At 33.9% G+C, this 18993-nt stretch overlaps 1 protein-coding gene across 1 annotated transcript in view; it reads left to right on the forward strand.

Annotated features, from left to right (window-relative positions):
* The window catches only part of LOC143082532 (uncharacterized), a 36947-nt gene that overhangs the window by 12257 nt on the left and 5697 nt on the right, over positions 1-18993 (forward strand). Inside the window, exons 7-9 of the mRNA XM_076258249.1 lie at positions 175-315; positions 818-952; positions 1577-1675. Coding sequence (XP_076114364.1) covers positions 175-315; positions 818-952; positions 1577-1675 — 375 coding nt within the window. The remainder of the gene's footprint in view (positions 1-174; positions 316-817; positions 953-1576; positions 1676-18993) is intronic.

An 18993-nucleotide genomic window follows, 5' to 3' on the forward strand; every position in this document is an offset into this window, starting at 1 on the left:
AAATATGTTTTATACAACAAAACATCTTTATACGTTCATGTAGCTAAGATAATCGAAAAAAAAAAACGAACCGGAAGGCGATCAAGCATCAACGAGACTACGGATTGAGTCTGGTGTTTAGTTGTTGACAAATCATTCATTGAATTTAATTATTTTCTTTTATCCCTTTTACAGTATGCCCAAGACTTAGTATGAAATACGGAAACAACTGCTCACAGAGTTGTCAATGTTACGAAAATAATACAGCCAACTGTTTACATACAAATGGAAACTGCCTTTGTAAAGCAGGATACATCGGAAAACTTTGTGAAAATGGTAATTATTCTGATGTACTTTGTTAACTGAAGACTTATATGAATTGGCTTCGTTTTCCATTAAATATGTGTTAATTCTCCCCCTTCTATAAGAGGAATTAATTGATAGTAACTGTACATGTAGTTCTAACTAGTTTTCCACACCTTACTAGTATTTCACTCTTTATCAAACGGATAATTAGTTAATACTAAGAAAATGGAGGGTTCTTATATGTACGATAAAGTGATCAAAATGGAATTTTTGAAAATGGTAAAAATTTAGATTTTTAAAATTTATTTACATCTTCGTCGTATTCAAGGATACGGGTATCCGACTATACGAATATATTTGTAGATGTATATATTTCACTGGTACTAGTATTCTTGTCAATAATTTAATAAACATTTTCTAGCTGCGTTGAAGACCCATTGGTGGCCTTCAACTGTTGTCTGCTCTTTGGACGGGTTGTGTCTTTGACATATTCCTCATTACCATTCTCAATTTTATAAGAATTCTTTTTCAGTGTGTCCTGATATGACGTATGGTAATAACTGTTCCAAAACATGTGTATGTCCTAGAAACGCCTTTGATGTATGTAATGCTGTTAACGGAGACTGTATTTGTAAACCTGGATGGACCGGAAGAGCTTGTAATCAAGGTAATTTATTATATAGTAGTCATATACGTTTGAAATGTAGTTTTCAATAGGTGTGCATTTGGCTTAAAATCTTTAACATTTGATACTACAGTTTGTACGTGTATCCATAATTAGAATGCAGAAAATATAATTTCAAAATAACAATGTATAAATTTCGATGCAAGCACTTCTCTTTTCTGGGTTTCATCAGGAATCATACTGTTGAAAGACAGAGATGTGTAAAAATGTTGAAACGTAAGACGATATATGACCAGAAATGGGCTTTAATTACTATATAGCTAGTTACCAAATCATCTAAGAGTAACTACACCTGACGGAGTTAGAACCTAGATTATTTACATAGAAATTTACGGTACTGGTAACTGAGCTGATGATACTCTCGGGGACGAACAGTCTGTCACCAGTGGTATCGATCTTGACTGGAAGCAGAGCTAGTAACTGGAAAACACACTCAGTACTTTTGTTCCACGGTAACATGAGATTAAGTTATTATACTATCAGTATCTATCCGTCAAGCGTTTCAACGTCAACATCAATTTTAAAATAAAGTCATGTTTAGGTGTATGATCTGAAAGTCTGTTGCTTTTTAAATTAATATATGTATAATATTGTATGTTTGGTAAGTCTGTAAACCTGGAACCTTTGGAAGTTACTGCTTTGGGAGGTGTAAAGACTGTGATACGTGTAATATCCAGACAGGAGAGTGTTCAGCAATAAAAACAGGTATTTAGAGAAAGCTACATTTGATAGACCTTTAGGTACCAAATCAAACCATGACTAAGTTTTGATAAATAACAAGATTTTTTTCTATCCTTTTAGGGAGTGTTCTTTAAGGCACTCAGTATTTCGAGAAAGCTATTTGATACGAACTTTATTGTCCAGATAAAAACACACCTTGTTTTGACAAGTATTGACACAAAAAAAACACAATTTTATCTGTACAGGAGAGTGACTGATCTCAAAATAACAAGCTAGAGTGTTCTCAAATTGACAAGCTAGAGTGTTCTAAAAAAGTCAAGCTAAAGTGTTCTCAAATTGACAAGCTAGTGAGAGTGTTCTCAAATTGACAAGCTAGAGTGTTCTCAAATTGACAAGCTATTGAGAGTGTTCTCAAATTGACAAACTAGAGTGTTCTCAAATTGACAAGCTAGAGTGTTCTAAAAAAGACAAGCTAGAGTGTTCTCAAATTGACAAACTAGTGAGAGTGTTCTCAAATTGACAAGCTAGGGTGTTCTCAAAAAGACAAGTTAGAGTGTTCTCAAATTGACAAGCTAGAGTGTTTTAAAAAGACAAGCTAGAGTGTTCTCAAATTGACAAGCTAGAGTGTTCTCAAATTGACAAGCTAGAGTGTTCTAAAAAAGACAAGCTAGAGTGTTCTCAAATTGACAATCTAGAGTGTTCTCAAATTGACAAGCTAGAGTGTTCTCAAATTGACAAGCTAGAGTATTCTAAAAAAAGACAAGCTAGAGTATTCTAAAAAAGACAAGCTAAAGTGTTCTCAAATTGAAAAGCTAGAGTGTTCTTAAAATTGACAAGCTAGAGTATTCTAAAAAAAGACAAGCTAGAGTGTTCTCAAATTGACAAGCTAGAGTATTCTAAAAAAGACAAGCTAGAGTGTTCTAAAAAAGACAAGCTAGAGTGTTCTCAAATTGACAAGTTATAGTATTCTAAAAAAGACAATCTAGAGTGTTCTAAAAAAGACAAGCTAGAGTGTTCTCAAATTGACAAGCTAGAATGTTCTAAAAAAGACAAGCTAGAGTGTTCTAAAAAGACAAGCTAGAGTGTTCTAAAAAAGACAAGCTAGAGTGTTCTCAAATTGACAAGCTAGAGTGTTCTCAAACTGACAAGTTAGAGTGTTCTAAAAAAGACAAGCTAGAGTGTTTTAAAAAAGACATGCTAGAGTGTTCTCAAATTGACAAGCTAGAATGTTCTAAACAAGACAAGCTAGAGTGTTCTAAAAAGACAAGCTAGAGTGTTCTAAAAAAGACAAGCAAGAGTGTTCTCAAATTGACAATTTAGAGTGTTCTAAAAACGACAAGTTAGAGTGTTCTAAAAAGACAAGTTAGAGTGTTTTAAAAAAGATAAGCTAGAGTGTTCTAAAAAAGACAAGCTAGAGTGTTTTCAAATTGACAAGCTAGAGTGTTCTAAAAAAGACAAACTAGAGTATTCTAAAAAAGCAAGCTAAAGTGTTCTCAAATTGAAAAGCTAGAGTGTTCTTAAAATTGACAAGCTAAAGTATTCTAAAAAAGACAAGCTAGAGTGTTCTCAAATTGACAAGCTAGACTATTCTAAAAAAGACAAGCTAGAGTGTTCTCAAATTGACAAGCTGGAGTGTTCTAAAAAAAGACAAGCTAGAGTGTTCTCAAATTGACAAGCTACAGTGTTCTCAAATTGACAAGTTAGAGTGTTCTAAAAAAGACAAGCTAGAGTGTTCTAAAAACACAAGCTAGAGTGTTCTAAAAACACAAGCTAGAGTGTTCTCAAATTGACAAGCTAGAATGTTCTAAAAAAGACAAGCTAGAGTGTTCTAAAATGACAAGCTAGAGTGTTCTAAAAAAGACAAGCTAGAGTGTTCTTAAATTGACAAGCTAGTGAGAGTGTTCTCAAATTGACAAGCTAGAGTGTTCTCAAATTGACAAGCTAGAGTGTTCTAAAAAAGACAAGCTAGAGTATTCTCAAATTAACAAGCTAGAGTATTCTCAAATTAACAAGCTAGTGTATTCTAAAAAAGACAAGATAGAGTGTTCTCAAATTAACAAGCTAGTGTGTTCTAAAAAAGACAAGCTAGAGTGTTCTTAAATTGACAAGCTATAGTGTTCTTAAAAAGACAAGCTAGAGTGTTCTCCAAAAGACAAACTAGAGTGTTCTAAAAAAGACAAGCTAGAGTGTTCTCAAATTGACAAGCTAGTGAGAGTGTTCTCAAATTGACAAGCTAGAGTGTTCTTAAAAAGACAAGCTAGAGTGTTCTCAAATTGACAAGCTAGAGTGTTCTAAAAAAGACAAGCTAGAGTATTCTCAAATTAACAAGCTAGAGTATTCTCAAATTAACAAGCTAGTGTATTCTAAAAAAGACAAGCTAGAGTGTTCTCAAATTAACAAGCTAGTGTGTTCTAAAAAAGACAAGCTAGAGTGTTCTTAAATTGACAAGCTAGAGTGTTCTTAAAAAGACAAGCTAGAGTGTTCTCCAAAAGACAAACTAGAGTGTTCTAAAAAAGACAAGCTAGAGTGTTCTCAAATTGACAAGCTAGTGAGAGTGTTCTCAAATTGACAAGCTAGAGTGTTCTTAAAAAGACAAGGTAGAGTGTTCCCAAATTGACAAGCTAGAGTGTTCTTAAAAAGACAAGCTAGAGTGTTCTCCAAAAGACAAACTAGAGTCTTCTAAAAAAAGACAGGCTAGAGTGTTCTCAAATTGACAAGCTAGTGAGAGTGTTCTCAAATCGACAAGCTAGAGTGTTCTAAAAAAAGACAAGCTAGAGTGTTCTCAAAAAGACAAGCTAGAGTGTTCTCAAATTGACAAGCTAGAGTGTTCTCAAATTGACAAGCTAGAGTGTTCTTAAAAAGACAAGCTAGAGTGTTCTCAAATTGACAAGCTAGAGTGTTCTAAAAAAGACAAGCTAGAGTGTTCTCAAATTGACAAGCTAGGGTGTTCTCAAAAAGACAAGTTAGAGTGTTCTCAAATTGACAAGCTAGAGTGTTTTAAAAAGACAAGCTAGAGTGTTCTCAAATTGACAAGCTAGAGTGTTCTCAAATTGACAAGCTAGAGTGTTCTCAAATTGACAAGCTAGAGTGTTCTAAAAAAGACAAGCTAGAGTGTTCTCAAATTGACAAGCTAGAGTGTTCTCAAACTGACAAGTTAGAGTGTTCTAAAAAAGGCAAGCTAGAGTGTTTTAAAAAAGACAAGCTAGAGTGTTCTCAAATTGACAAGCTAGAATGTTCTAAACAAGACAAGCTAGAGTGTTCTAAAAAGACAAGCTAGAGTGTTCTAAAAAAGACAAGCTAAAGGTTTCTTAAATTGACAAGCTAGAGTGTTCCAAAAAAGACAAGCTAGAGTGTTCTCAAATTGACAATTTAGAGTGTTCTAAAAACGACAAGTTAGAGTGTTCTAAAAAGACAAGTTAGAGTGTTTTAAAAAAGATAAGCTAGAGTGTTCTAAAAAAGACAAGCTAGAGTGTTCTCAAATTGACAAGCTAGAGTGTTCTAAAAAAGACAAGCTAGAGTGTTCTCAAATTGACAAACTAGTGAGAGTGTTCTCAAATTGACAAGCTAGGGTGTTCTCAAAAAGACAAGTTAGAGTGTTCTCAAATTGACAAGCTAGAGTGTTTTAAAAAGACAAGCTAGAGTGTTCTCAAATTGACAAGCTAGAGTGTTCTCAAATTGACAAGCTAGAGTGTTCTCAAATTGACAAGCTAGAGTGTTCTCAAATTGACAAGCTAGAGTGTTCTAAAAAAGACAAGCTAGAGTGTTCTCAAATTGACAATCATGAGTGTTCTCAAATTGACAAGCTAGAGTGTTCTCAAATTGACAAGCTAGAGTATTCTAAAAAAGACAAGCTAGAGTATTCTAAAAAAGACAAGCTAAAGTGTTCTCAAATTGAAAAGCTAGAGTGTTCTTAAAATTGACAAGCTAGAGTATTCTAAAAAAAAAGACAAGCTAGAGTGTTCTCAAATTGACAAGCTAGAGTGTTCTCAAATTGACAAGTTAGAGTGTTCTAAAAAAGACAAGCTAGAGTGTTCTAAAAACACAAGCTAGAGTGTTCTCAAATTGACAAGCTAGAATGTTCTAAAAAAGACAAGCTAGAGTGTTCTAAAATGACAAGCTAGAGTGTTCTTAAATTGACAAGCTAGAGTGTTCTCAAATTGACAAGCTAGAATGTTCTCAAATTGACAAGCTAGTGAGAGTGTTTTCAAATCGACAAGCTAGAGTGTTCTCAAAAAAGACAAGCTAGAGTGTTCTTAAAAAGACAAGCTAGAGTGTTCTCAAATTGACAAGCTAGAGTGTTCTAAAAAAGACAAGCTAGAGTGTTCTCAAATTGACAAACTAGTGAGAGTGTTCTCAAATTGACAAGCTAGGGTGTTCTCAAAAAGACAAGTTAGAGTGTTCTCAAATTGACAAGCTAGAGTGTTTTAAAAAGACAAGCTAGAGTGTTCTCAAATTGACAAGCTAGAGTGTTCTCAAATTGACAAGCTAGAGTGTTCTCAAATTGACAAGCTAGAGTGTTCTAAAAAAGACAAGCTAGAGTGTTCTCAAATTGACAAGCTAGAGTGTTCTCAAACTGACAAGTTAGAGTGTTCTAAAAAAGGCAAGCTAGAGTGTTTTAAAAAAGACAAGCTAGAGTGTTCTCAAATTGACAAGCTAGAATGTTCTAAACAAGACAAGCTAGAGTGTTCTAAAAAGACAAGCTAGAGTGTTCTAAAAAAGACAAGCTAAAGGTTTCTTAAATTGACAAGCTAGAGTGTTCCAAAAAAGACAAGCTAGAGTGTTCTCAAATTGACAATTTAGAGTGTTCTAAAAACGACAAGTTAGAGTGTTCTAAAAAGACAAGTTAGAGTGTTTTAAAAAAGATAAGCTAGAGTGTTCTAAAAAAGACAAGCTAGAGTGTTCTCAAATTGACAAGCTAGAGTGTTCTAAAAAAGACAAGCTAGAGTGTTCTCAAATTGACAAACTAGTGAGAGTGTTCTCAAATTGACAAGCTAGGGTGTTCTCAAAAAGACAAGTTAGAGTGTTCTCAAATTGACAAGCTAGAGTGTTTTAAAAAGACAAGCTAGAGTGTTCTCAAATTGACAAGCTAGAGTGTTCTCAAATTGACAAGCTAGAGTGTTCTCAAATTGACAAGCTAGAGTGTTCTAAAAAAGACAAGCTAGAGTGTTCTCAAATTGACAATCATGAGTGTTCTCAAATTGACAAGCTAGAGTGTTCTCAAATTGACAAGCTAGAGTATTCTAAAAAAGACAAGCTAGAGTATTCTAAAAAAGACAAGCTAAAGTGTTCTCAAATTGAAAAGCTAGAGTGTTCTTAAAATTGACAAGCTAGAGTATTCTAAAAAAAAAGACAAGCTAGAGTGTTCTCAAATTGACAAGCTAGAGTGTTCTCAAATTGACAAGTTAGAGTGTTCTAAAAAAGACAAGCTAGAGTGTTCTAAAAACACAAGCTAGAGTGTTCTCAAATTGACAAGCTAGAATGTTCTAAAAAAGACAAGCTAGAGTGTTCTAAAATGACAAGCTAGAGTGTTCTTAAATTGACAAGCTAGAGTGTTCTCAAATTGACAAGCTAGAATGTTCTCAAATTGACAAGCTAGTGAGAGTGTTTTCAAATCGACAAGCTAGAGTGTTCTCAAAAAAGACAAGCTAGAGTGTTCTTAAAAAGACAAGCTAGAGTGTTCTCAAATTGACAAGCTAGAGTGTTCTAAAAAAGACAAGCTAGAGTGTTCTCAAATTGACAAACTAGTGAGAGTGTTCTCAAATTGACAAGCTAGGGTGTTCTCAAAAAGACAAGTTAGAGTGTTCTCAAATTGACAAGCTAGAGTGTTTTAAAAAGACAAGCTAGAGTGTTCTCAAATTGACAAGCTAGAGTGTTCTCAAATTGACAAGCTAGAGTGTTCTCAAATTGACAAGCTAGAGTGTTCTAAAAAAGACAAGCTAGAGTGTTCTCAAATTGACAAGCTAGAGTGTTCTCAAACTGACAAGTTAGAGTGTTCTAAAAAAGGCAAGCTAGAGTGTTTTAAAAAAGACAAGCTAGAGTGTTCTCAAATTGACAAGCTAGAATGTTCTAAACAAGACAAGCTAGAGTGTTCTAAAAAGACAAGCTAGAGTGTTCTAAAAAAGACAAGCTAAAGGTTTCTTAAATTGACAAGCTAGAGTGTTCCAAAAAAGACAAGCTAGAGTGTTCTCAAATTGACAATTTAGAGTGTTCTAAAAACGACAAGTTAGAGTGTTCTAAAAAGACAAGTTAGAGTGTTTTAAAAAAGATAAGCTAGAGTGTTCTAAAAAAGACAAGCTAGAGTGTTCTCAAATTGACAAGCTAGAGTGTTCTAAAAAAGACAAGCTAGAGTGTTCTCAAATTGACAAACTAGTGAGAGTGTTCTCAAATTGACAAGCTAGGGTGTTCTCAAAAAGACAAGTTAGAGTGTTCTCAAATTGACAAGCTAGAGTGTTTTAAAAAGACAAGCTAGAGTGTTCTCAAATTGACAAGCTAGAGTGTTCTCAAATTGACAAGCTAGAGTGTTCTCAAATTGACAAGCTAGAGTGTTCTAAAAAAGACAAGCTAGAGTGTTCTCAAATTGACAATCATGAGTGTTCTCAAATTGACAAGCTAGAGTGTTCTCAAATTGACAAGCTAGAGTATTCTAAAAAAGACAAGCTAGAGTATTCTAAAAAAGACAAGCTAAAGTGTTCTCAAATTGAAAAGCTAGAGTGTTCTTAAAATTGACAAGCTAGAGTATTCTAAAAAAAGACAAGCTAGAGTGTTCTCAAATTGACAAGCTAGAGTGTTCTCAAATTGACAAGTTAGAGTGTTCTAAAAAAGACAAGCTAGAGTGTTCTAAAAACACAAGCTAGAGTGTTCTCAAATTGACAAGCTAGAATGTTCTAAAAAAGACAAGCTAGAGTGTTCTAAAATGACAAGCTAGAGTGTTCTTAAATTGACAAGCTAGAGTGTTCTCAAATTGACAAGCTAGAATGTTCTCAAATTGACAAGCTAGTGAGAGTGTTTTCAAATCGACAAGCTAGAGTGTTCTCAAAAAAGACAAGCTAGAGTGTTCTTAAAAAGACAAGCTAGAGTGTTCTCAAATTGACAAGCTAGAGTGTTCTAAAAAAGACAAGCTAGAGTGTTCTCAAATTGACAAACTAGTGAGAGTGTTCTCAAATTGACAAGCTAGGGTGTTCTCAAAAAGACAAGTTAGAGTGTTCTCAAATTGACAAGCTAGAGTGTTTTAAAAAGACAAGCTAGAGTGTTCTCAAATTGACAAGCTAGAGTGTTCTCAAATTGACAAGCTAGAGTGTTCTAAAAAAGACAAGCTAGAGTGTTCTCAAATTGACAATCATGAGTGTTCTCAAATTGACAAGCTAGAGTGTTCTCAAATTGACAAGCTAGAGTATTCTAAAAAAGACAAGCTAGAGTATTCTAAAAAAGACAAGCTAAAGTGTTCTCAAATTGAAAAGCTAGAGTGTTCTTAAAATTGACAAGCTAGAGTATTCTAAAAAAAGACAAGCTAGAGTGTTTTCAAATTGACAAGCTAGAGTGTTCTCAAATTGACAAGTTAGAGTGTTCTAAAAAAGACAAGCTAGAGTGTTCTAAAAACACAAGCTAGAGTGTTCTCAAATTGACAAGTTAGAGTGTTCTAAAAAAGACAAGCTAGAGTGTTCTAAAAAGACAAGCTAGAGTGTTCTCAAATTGACAAGCTAGAGTATTCTAAAAAAGACAAGCTAGAGTATTCTAAAAAAGACAAGCTAAAGTGTTCTCAAATTGAAAAGCTAGAGTGTTCTTAAAATTGACAAGCTAGAGTATTCTAAAAAAAGACAAGCTAGAGTGTTCTCAAATTGACAAGCTAGAGTATTCTAAAAAAGACAAGCTAGAGTGTTCTCCAAAAGACAAACTAGAGTGTTCTAAAAAAGACAAGCTAGAGTGTTCTCAAATTGACAAGCTAGTGAGAGTGTTCTCAAATTGACAAGCTAGAGTGTTCTTAAAAAGACAAGCTAGAATGTTCTCAAATTGACAAGCTAGAGTGTTCTAAAAAAGACAAGCTAGAGTATTCTCAAAATAACAAGCTAGTGTATTCTAAAAAAGACAAGCTAGAGTGTTCTCCAAAAGACAAACTAGAGTGTTCTAAAAAAGAAAAGCTAGAGTGTTCTCAAATTGACAAGCTAGTGAGAGTGTTCTCAAATCGACAAGCTAGAGTGTTCTAAAAAAAGACAAGCTATAGTGTTCTCAAAAAGACAAGCTAGAGTGTTCTCAAATTGACAAGCTAGAGTGTTCTCAAATTGACAAGCTAGAGTGTTCTCAAATTGACAAGCTAGAGTGTACTTAAAAAGACAAGCTAGAGTGTTCTCAAATTGACAAGCTAGAGTGTTCTAAAAAAGACAAGCTAGAGTGTTCTCAAGTTGACAAACTAGTGAGAGTGTTCTCAAATTGACAAGCTAGGGTGTTCTCAAAAAGACAAGTTAGAGTGTTCTCAAATTGACAAGCTAGAGTGTTTTAAAAAGACAATCTAGAGTGTTCTCAAATTGACAAGCTAGAGTGTTCTCAAATTGACAAGCTAGAGTGTTCTAAAAAGACAAGCTAGAGTGTTCTCAAATTGACAATCTAGAGTGTTCTCAAATTGACAAGCTAGAGTGTTCTCAAATTGACAAGCTAGAGTTTTCTAAAAAAGACAAGCTAGAGTATTCTAAAAAAGACAAGCTAAAGTGTTCTCAAATTGAAAAGCTAGAGTGTTCTTAAAATTGACAAGCTAGAGTATTCTAAAAAAAGACAAGCTAGAGTGTTCTCAAATTGACAAGCTAGAGTATTCTAAAAAAGACAAGCTAGAGTGTTCTAAAAAAGACAAGCTAGAGTGTTCTCAAATTGACAAGTTATAGTATTCTAAAAAAGACAATCTAGAGTGTTCTAAAAAAGACAAGCTAGAGTGTTCTCAAATTGACAAGCTAGAATGTTCTAAAAAAGACAAACTAGAGTGTTCTAAAAAGACAAGCTAGAGTGTTCTAAAAAAGACAAGCTAGAGTGTTCTCAAATTGACAAGCTAGAGTGTTCTCAAACTGACAAGTTAGAGTGTTCTAAAAAAGACAAGCTAGAGTGTTTTAAAAAAGACAAGCTAGAGTGTTCTCAAATTGACAAGCTAGAATGTTCTAAACAAGACAAGCTAGAGTGTTCTAAAAAGACAAGCTAGAGTGTTCTAAAAAAGACAAGCTAAAGGTTTCTTAAATTGACAAGCTAGAGTGTTCCAAAAAAGACAAGCTAGAGTGTTCTCAAATTGACAATTTAGAGTGTTCTAAAAACGACAAGTTAGAGTGTTCTAAAAAGACAAGTTAGAGTGTTTTAAAAAAGATAAGCTAGAGTGTTCTCCAAAAGACAAACTAGAGTGTTCTAAAAAAGACAAGCTAGAGTGTTCTCAAATTGACAAGCTAGTGAGAGTGTTCTCAAATTGACAAGCTAGAGTGTTCTTAAAAAGACAAGCTAGAGTGTTCTCAAATTGACAAGCTAGAGTGTTCTAAAAAAGACAAGCTAGAGTATTCTCAAATTAACAAGCTAGAGTATTCTCAAATTAACAAGCTAGTGTATTCTAAAAAAGACAAGCTAGAGTGTTCTCAAATTAACAAGCTAGTGTGTTCTAAAAAAGACAAGCTAGAGTGTTCTTAAATTGACAAGCTAGAGTGTTCTTAAAAAGACAAGCTAGAGTGTTCTCCAAAAGACAAACTAGAGTGTTCTAAAAAAGACAAGCTAGAGTGTTCTCAAATTGACAAGCTAGTGAGAGTGTTCTCAAATTGACAAGCTAGAGTGTTCTTAAAAAGACAAGGTAGAGTGTTCCCAAATTGACAAGCTAGAGTGTTCTTAAAAAGACAAGCTAGAGTGTTCTCCAAAAGACAAACTAGAGTCTTCTAAAAAAAGACAGGCTAGAGTGTTCTCAAATTGACAAGCTAGTGAGAGTGTTCTCAAATCGACAAGCTAGAGTGTTCTAAAAAAAGACAAGCTAGAGTGTTCTCAAAAAGACAAGCTAGAGTGTTCTCAAATTGACAAGCTAGAGTGTTCTCAAATTGACAAGCTAGAGTGTTCTTAAAAAGACAAGCTAGAGTGTTCTCAAATTGACAAGCTAGAGTGTTCTAAAAAAGACAAGCTAGAGTGTTCTCAAATTGACAAGCTAGGGTGTTCTCAAAAAGACAAGTTAGAGTGTTCTCAAATTGACAAGCTAGAGTGTTTTAAAAAGACAAGCTAGAGTGTTCTCAAATTGACAAGCTAGAGTGTTCTCAAATTGACAAGCTAGAGTGTTCTCAAATTGACAAGCTAGAGTGTTCTAAAAAAGACAAGCTAGAGTGTTCTCAAATTGACAAGCTAGAGTGTTCTCAAACTGACAAGTTAGAGTGTTCTAAAAAAGGCAAGCTAGAGTGTTTTAAAAAAGACAAGCTAGAGTGTTCTCAAATTGACAAGCTAGAATGTTCTAAACAAGACAAGCTAGAGTGTTCTAAAAAGACAAGCTAGAGTGTTCTAAAAAAGACAAGCTAAAGGTTTCTTAAATTGACAAGCTAGAGTGTTCCAAAAAAGACAAGCTAGAGTGTTCTCAAATTGACAATTTAGAGTGTTCTAAAAACGACAAGTTAGAGTGTTCTAAAAAGACAAGTTAGAGTGTTTTAAAAAAGATAAGCTAGAGTGTTCTAAAAAAGACAAGCTAGAGTGTTCTCAAATTGACAAGCTAGAGTGTTCTAAAAAAGACAAGCTAGAGTGTTCTCAAATTGACAAACTAGTGAGAGTGTTCTCAAATTGACAAGCTAGGGTGTTCTCAAAAAGACAAGTTAGAGTGTTCTCAAATTGACAAGCTAGAGTGTTTTAAAAAGACAAGCTAGAGTGTTCTCAAATTGACAAGCTAGAGTGTTCTCAAATTGACAAGCTAGAGTGTTCTCAAATTGACAAGCTAGAGTGTTCTCAAATTGACAAGCTAGAGTGTTCTAAAAAAGACAAGCTAGAGTGTTCTCAAATTGACAATCATGAGTGTTCTCAAATTGACAAGCTAGAGTGTTCTCAAATTGACAAGCTAGAGTATTCTAAAAAAGACAAGCTAGAGTATTCTAAAAAAGACAAGCTAAAGTGTTCTCAAATTGAAAAGCTAGAGTGTTCTTAAAATTGACAAGCTAGAGTATTCTAAAAAAAAGACAAGCTAGAGTGTTCTCAAATTGACAAGCTAGAGTGTTCTCAAATTGACAAGTTAGAGTGTTCTAAAAAAGACAAGCTAGAGTGTTCTAAAAACACAAGCTAGAGTGTTCTCAAATTGACAAGCTAGAATGTTCTAAAAAAGACAAGCTAGAGTGTTCTAAAATGACAAGCTAGAGTGTTCTTAAATTGACAAGCTAGAGTGTTCTCAAATTGACAAGCTAGAATGTTCTCAAATTGACAAGCTAGTGAGAGTGTTTTCAAATCGACAAGCTAGAGTGTTCTCAAAAAAGACAAGCTAGAGTGTTCTTAAAAAGACAAGCTAGAGTGTTCTCAAATTGACAAGCTAGAGTGTTCTAAAAAAGACAAGCTAGAGTGTTCTCAAATTGACAAACTAGTGAGAGTGTTCTCAAATTGACAAGCTAGGGTGTTCTCAAAAAGACAAGTTAGAGTGTTCTCAAATTGACAAGCTAGAGTGTTTTAAAAAGACAAGCTAGAGTGTTCTCAAATTGACAAGCTAGAGTGTTCTCAAATTGACAAGCTAGAGTGTTCTCAAATTGACAAGCTAGAGTGTTCTAAAAAAGACAAGCTAGAGTGTTCTCAAATTGACAAGCTAGAGTGTTCTCAAACTGACAAGTTAGAGTGTTCTAAAAAAGGCAAGCTAGAGTGTTTTAAAAAAGACAAGCTAGAGTGTTCTCAAATTGACAAGCTAGAATGTTCTAAACAAGACAAGCTAGAGTGTTCTAAAAAGACAAGCTAGAGTGTTCTAAAAAAGACAAGCTAAAGGTTTCTTAAATTGACAAGCTAGAGTGTTCCAAAAAAGACAAGCTAGAGTGTTCTCAAATTGACAATTTAGAGTGTTCTAAAAACGACAAGTTAGAGTGTTCTAAAAAGACAAGTTAGAGTGTTTTAAAAAAGATAAGCTAGAGTGTTCTAAAAAAGACAAGCTAGAGTGTTCTCAAATTGACAAGCTAGAGTGTTCTAAAAAAGACAAGCTAGAGTGTTCTCAAATTGACAAACTAGTGAGAGTGTTCTCAAATTGACAAGCTAGGGTGTTCTCAAAAAGACAAGTTAGAGTGTTCTCAAATTGACAAGCTAGAGTGTTTTAAAAAGACAAGCTAGAGTGTTCTCAAATTGACAAGCTAGAGTGTTCTCAAATTGACAAGCTAGAGTGTTCTCAAATTGACAAGCTAGAGTGTTCTAAAAAAGACAAGCTAGAGTGTTCTCAAATTGACAATCATGAGTGTTCTCAAATTGACAAGCTAGAGTGTTCTCAAATTGACAAGCTAGAGTATTCTAAAAAAGACAAGCTAGAGTATTCTAAAAAAGACAAGCTAAAGTGTTCTCAAATTGAAAAGCTAGAGTGTTCTTAAAATTGACAAGCTAGAGTATTCTAAAAAAAGACAAGCTAGAGTGTTCTCAAATTGACAAGCTAGAGTGTTCTCAAATTGACAAGTTAGAGTGTTCTAAAAAAGACAAGCTAGAGTGTTCTAAAAACACAAGCTAGAGTGTTCTCAAATTGACAAGCTAGAATGTTCTAAAAAAGACAAGCTAGAGTGTTCTAAAATGACAAGCTAGAGTGTTCTTAAATTGACAAGCTAGAGTGTTCTCAAATTGACAAGCTAGAATGTTCTCAAATTGACAAGCTAGTGAGAGTGTTTTCAAATCGACAAGCTAGAGTGTTCTCAAAAAAGACAAGCTAGAGTGTTCTTAAAAAGACAAGCTAGAGTGTTCTCAAATTGACAAGCTAGAGTGTTCTAAAAAAGACAAGCTAGAGTGTTCTCAAATTGACAAACTAGTGAGAGTGTTCTCAAATTGACAAGCTAGGGTGTTCTCAAAAAGACAAGTTAGAGTGTTCTCAAATTGACAAGCTAGAGTGTTTTAAAAAGACAAGCTAGAGTGTTCTCAAATTGACAAGCTAGAGTGTTCTCAAATTGACAAGCTAGAGTGTTCTCAAATTGACAAGCTAGAGTGTTCTAAAAAAGACAAGCTAGAGTGTTCTCAAATTGACAATCATGAGTGTTCTCAAATTGACAAGCTAGAGTGTTCTCAAATTGACAAGCTAGAGTGTTCTTAAAATTGACAAGCTAGAGTATTCTAAAAAAAAGACAAGCTAGAGTGTTTTCAAATTGACAAGCTAGAGTGTTCTCAAATTGACAAGTTAGAGTGTTCTAAAAAAGACAAGCTAGAGTGTTCTAAAAACACAAGCTAGAGTGTTCTCAAATTGACAAGTTAGAGTGTTCTAAAAAAGACAAGCTAGAGTGTTCTAAAAAGACAAGCTAGAGTGTTCTCAAATTGACAAGCTAGAGTATTCTAAAAAAGACAAGCTAGAGTATTCTAAAAAAGACAAGCTAAAGTGTTCTCAAATTGAAAAGCTAGAGTGTTCTTAAAATTGACAAGCTAGAGTATTCTAAAAAAAGACAAGCTAGAGTGTTCTCAAATTGACAAGCTAGAGTATTCTAAAAAAGACAAGCTAGAGTGTTCTCCAAAAGACAAACTAGAGTGTTCTAAAAAAGACAAGCTAGAGTGTTCTCAAATTGACAAGCTAGTGAGAGTGTTCTCAAATTGACAAGCTAGAGTGTTCTTAAAAAGACAAGCTAGAATGTTCTCAAATTGACAAGCTAGAGTGTTCTAAAAAAGACAAGCTAGAGTATTCTCAAAATAACAAGCTAGTGTATTCTAAAAAAGACAAGCTAGAGTGTTCTCCAAAAGACAAACTAGAGTGTTCTAAAAAAGAAAAGCTAGAGTGTTCTCAAATTGACAAGCTAGTGAGAGTGTTCTCAAATCGACAAGCTAGAGTGTTCTAAAAAAAGACAAGCTATAGTGTTCTCAAAAAGACAAGCTAGAGTGTTCTCAAATTGACAAGCTAGAGTGTTCTCAAATTGACAAGCTAGAGTGTTCTCAAATTGACAAGCTAGAGTGTACTTAAAAAGACAAGCTAGAGTGTTCTCAAATTGACAAGCTAGAGTGTTCTAAAAAAGACAAGCTAGAGTGTTCTCAAGTTGACAAACTAGTGAGAGTGTTCTCAAATTGACAAGCTAGGGTGTTCTCAAAAAGACAAGTTAGAGTGTTCTCAAATTGACAAGCTAGAGTGTTTTAAAAAGACAATCTAGAGTGTTCTCAAATTGACAAGCTAGAGTGTTCTCAAATTGACAAGCTAGAGTGTTCTAAAAAAGACAAGCTAGAGTGTTCTCAAATTGACAATCTAGAGTGTTCTCAAATTGACAAGCTAGAGTGTTCTCAAATTGACAAGCTAGAGTTTTCTAAAAAAGACAAGCTAGAGTATTCTAAAAAAGACAAGCTAAAGTGTTCTCAAATTGAAAAGCTAGAGTGTTCTTAAAATTGACAAGCTAGAGTATTCTAAAAAAAGACAAGCTAGAGTGTTCTCAAATTGACAAGCTAGAGTATTCTAAAAAAGACAAGCTAGAGTGTTCTAAAAAAGACAAGCTAGAGTGTTCTCAAATTGACAAGTTATAGTATTCTAAAAAAGACAATCTAGAGTGTTCTAAAAAAGACAAGCTAGAGTGTTCTCAAATTGACAAGCTAGAATGTTCTAAAAAAGACAAACTAGAGTGTTCTAAAAAGACAAGCTAGAGTGTTCTAAAAAAGACAAGCTAGAGTGTTCTCAAATTGACAAGCTAGAGTGTTCTCAAACTGACAAGTTAGAGTGTTCTAAAAAAGACAAGCTAGAGTGTTTTAAAAAAGACAAGCTAGAGTGTTCTCAAATTGACAAGCTAGAATGTTCTAAACAAGACAAGCTAGAGTGTTCTAAAAAGACAAGCTAGAGTGTTCTAAAAAAGACAAGCTAAAGGTTTCTTAAATTGACAAGCTAGAGTGTTCCAAAAAAGACAAGCTAGAGTGTTCTCAAATTGACAATTTAGAGTGTTCTAAAAACGACAAGTTAGAGTGTTCTAAAAAGACAAGTTAGAGTGTTTTAAAAAAGATAAGCTAGAGTGTTCTAAAAAAGACAAGCTAGAGTGTTCTAAAATTGACAAGCTAGAGTGTTCTAAAAAAGACAAACTAGAGTATTCTAAAAAAGCAAGCTAAAGTGTTCTCAAATTGAAAAGCTAGAGTGTTCTTAAAATTGACAAGCTAAAGTATTCTAAAAAAGACAAGCTAGAGTGTTCTCAAATTGACAAGCTAGACTATTCTAAAAAAGACAAGCTAGAGTGTTCTCAAATTGACAAGCTGGAGTGTTCTAAAAAAGACAAGCTAGAGTGTTCTCAAATTGACAAGCTAGAGTGTTCTCAAATTGACAAGTTAGAGTGTTCTAAAAAAGACAAGCTAGAGTGTTCTAAAAAGACAAGCTAGAGTGTTCTCAAATTGACAAGCTAGAATGTTCTAAAAAAGACAAGCTAGAGTGTTCTAAAATGACAAGCTAGAGTGTTCTAAAAAAGACAAGCTAGAGTGTTCTCAAATTGAAAAGCTAGAGTGTTCTTAAAATTGACAAGCTAGAGTATTCTAAAAAAAAGACAAGCTAGAGTGTTCTCAAATTGACAAGCTAGAGTATTCTAAAAAAGACAAGCTAGAGTGTTCTAAAAAAGACAAGCTAGAGTGTTCTAAAAAAGACAAGCTAGAGTGTTCTCAAATTGACAAGTTATAGTGTTCTAAGAAAGACAATCTAGAGTGTTCTAAAAAAGACAAGCTAGAGTGTTCTCAAATTGACAAGCTAGAGTATTCTAAAAAAGACAAGCTAGAGTGTTCTCAAAAAGACAAGCTAGAGTGTTCTCAAATTGACAAGTTATAGTATTCTAAAAAAGACAATCTAGAGTGTTCTAAAAAAGACAAGCTAGAGTGTTCTCAAATTGACAAGCTAGAATGTTCTAAAAAAGACAAGCTAGAGTGTTCTAAAAAGACAAGCTAGAGTGTTCTAAAAAAGACAAGCTAGAATGTTCTCAAATTGACAAGCTAGAGTGTTCTCAAACTGACAAGTTAGAGTGTTCTAAAAAAGACAAGCTAGAGTGTTTTAAAAAAGACAAGCTAGAGTGTTCTCAAATTGACAAGCTAGAATGTTCTAAACAAGACAAGCTAGAGTGTTCTAAAAAGACAAGCTAGAGTGTTCTAAAAAAGACAAGCTAAAGTGTTCTTAAATTGACAAGCTAGAGTGTTCCAAAAAAGACAAGCTAGAGTGTTCTCAAATTGACAATTTAGTTTGTTCTAAAAACGACAAGTTAGAGTGTTCTAAAAAGACAAGTTAGAGTGTTTTAAAAAAGATAAGCTAGAGTGTTCTAAAAAAGACAAGCTAGAGTGTTCTCAAATTGACAAGCTAGAGTGTTCTAAAAAAGACAAACTAGAGTATTCTAAAAAAGCAAGCTAAAGTGTTCTCAAATTGAAAAGCTAGAGTGTTCTTAAAATTGACAAGCTAAAGTATTCTAAAAAAGACAAGCTAGAGTGTTCTCAAATTGACAAGCTAGACTATTCTAAAAAAGACAAGCTAGAGTGTTCTCAAATTGACAAGCTGGAGTGTTCTAAAAAAAAGACAAGCCAGAGTGTTCTCAAATTGACAAGCTAGAGTGTTCTCAAATTGACAAGTTAGAGTGTTCTAAAAAAGACAAGCTAGAGTGTTCTAAAAAAGACAAGCTAGAGTGTTCTCAAATTGACAATCTAGAGTGTTCTCAAATTGACAAGCTAGGGTGTTCTCAAATTGACAAGCTAGAGTTTTCTAAAAAAGACAAGCTAGAGTGTTCTAAAAAAGACAAGCTAAAGTGTTCTTAAATTGACAAGCTAGAGTGGTCCAAAAAAGACAAGCTAGAGTGTTCTCAAATTGACAATTTAGAGTGTTCTAAAAACGACAAGTTAGAGTGTTCTAAAAAGACAAGTTAGAGTGTTTTAAAAAAGATAAGCTAGAGTGTTCTAAAAAAGACAAGCTAGAGTGTTCTCAAATTGACAAGCTAGAGTGTTCTAAAAAAGACAAACTAGAGTATTCTAAAAAAGCAAGCTAAAGTGTTCTCAAATTGAAAAGCTAGAGTGTTCTTAAAATTGACAAGCTAAAGTATTCTAAAAAAAGACAAGCTAGAGTGTTCTCAAATTGACAAGCTAGACTATATTCTAAAAAAGACAAGCTAGAGTGTTCTCAAATTGACAAGCTGGAGTGTTCTAAAAAAAGACAAGCTAGAGTGTTCTCAAATTGACAAGCTAGAGTGTTCTCAAATTGACAAGTTAGAGTGTTCTAAAAAAGACAAGCTAGAGTG

Source organism: Mytilus galloprovincialis, chromosome 7, assembly GCF_965363235.1.
Source record: "Mytilus galloprovincialis chromosome 7, xbMytGall1.hap1.1, whole genome shotgun sequence".
In the NCBI taxonomy this organism is placed as follows: Eukaryota; Metazoa; Mollusca; class Bivalvia; order Mytilida; family Mytilidae; genus Mytilus; species Mytilus galloprovincialis.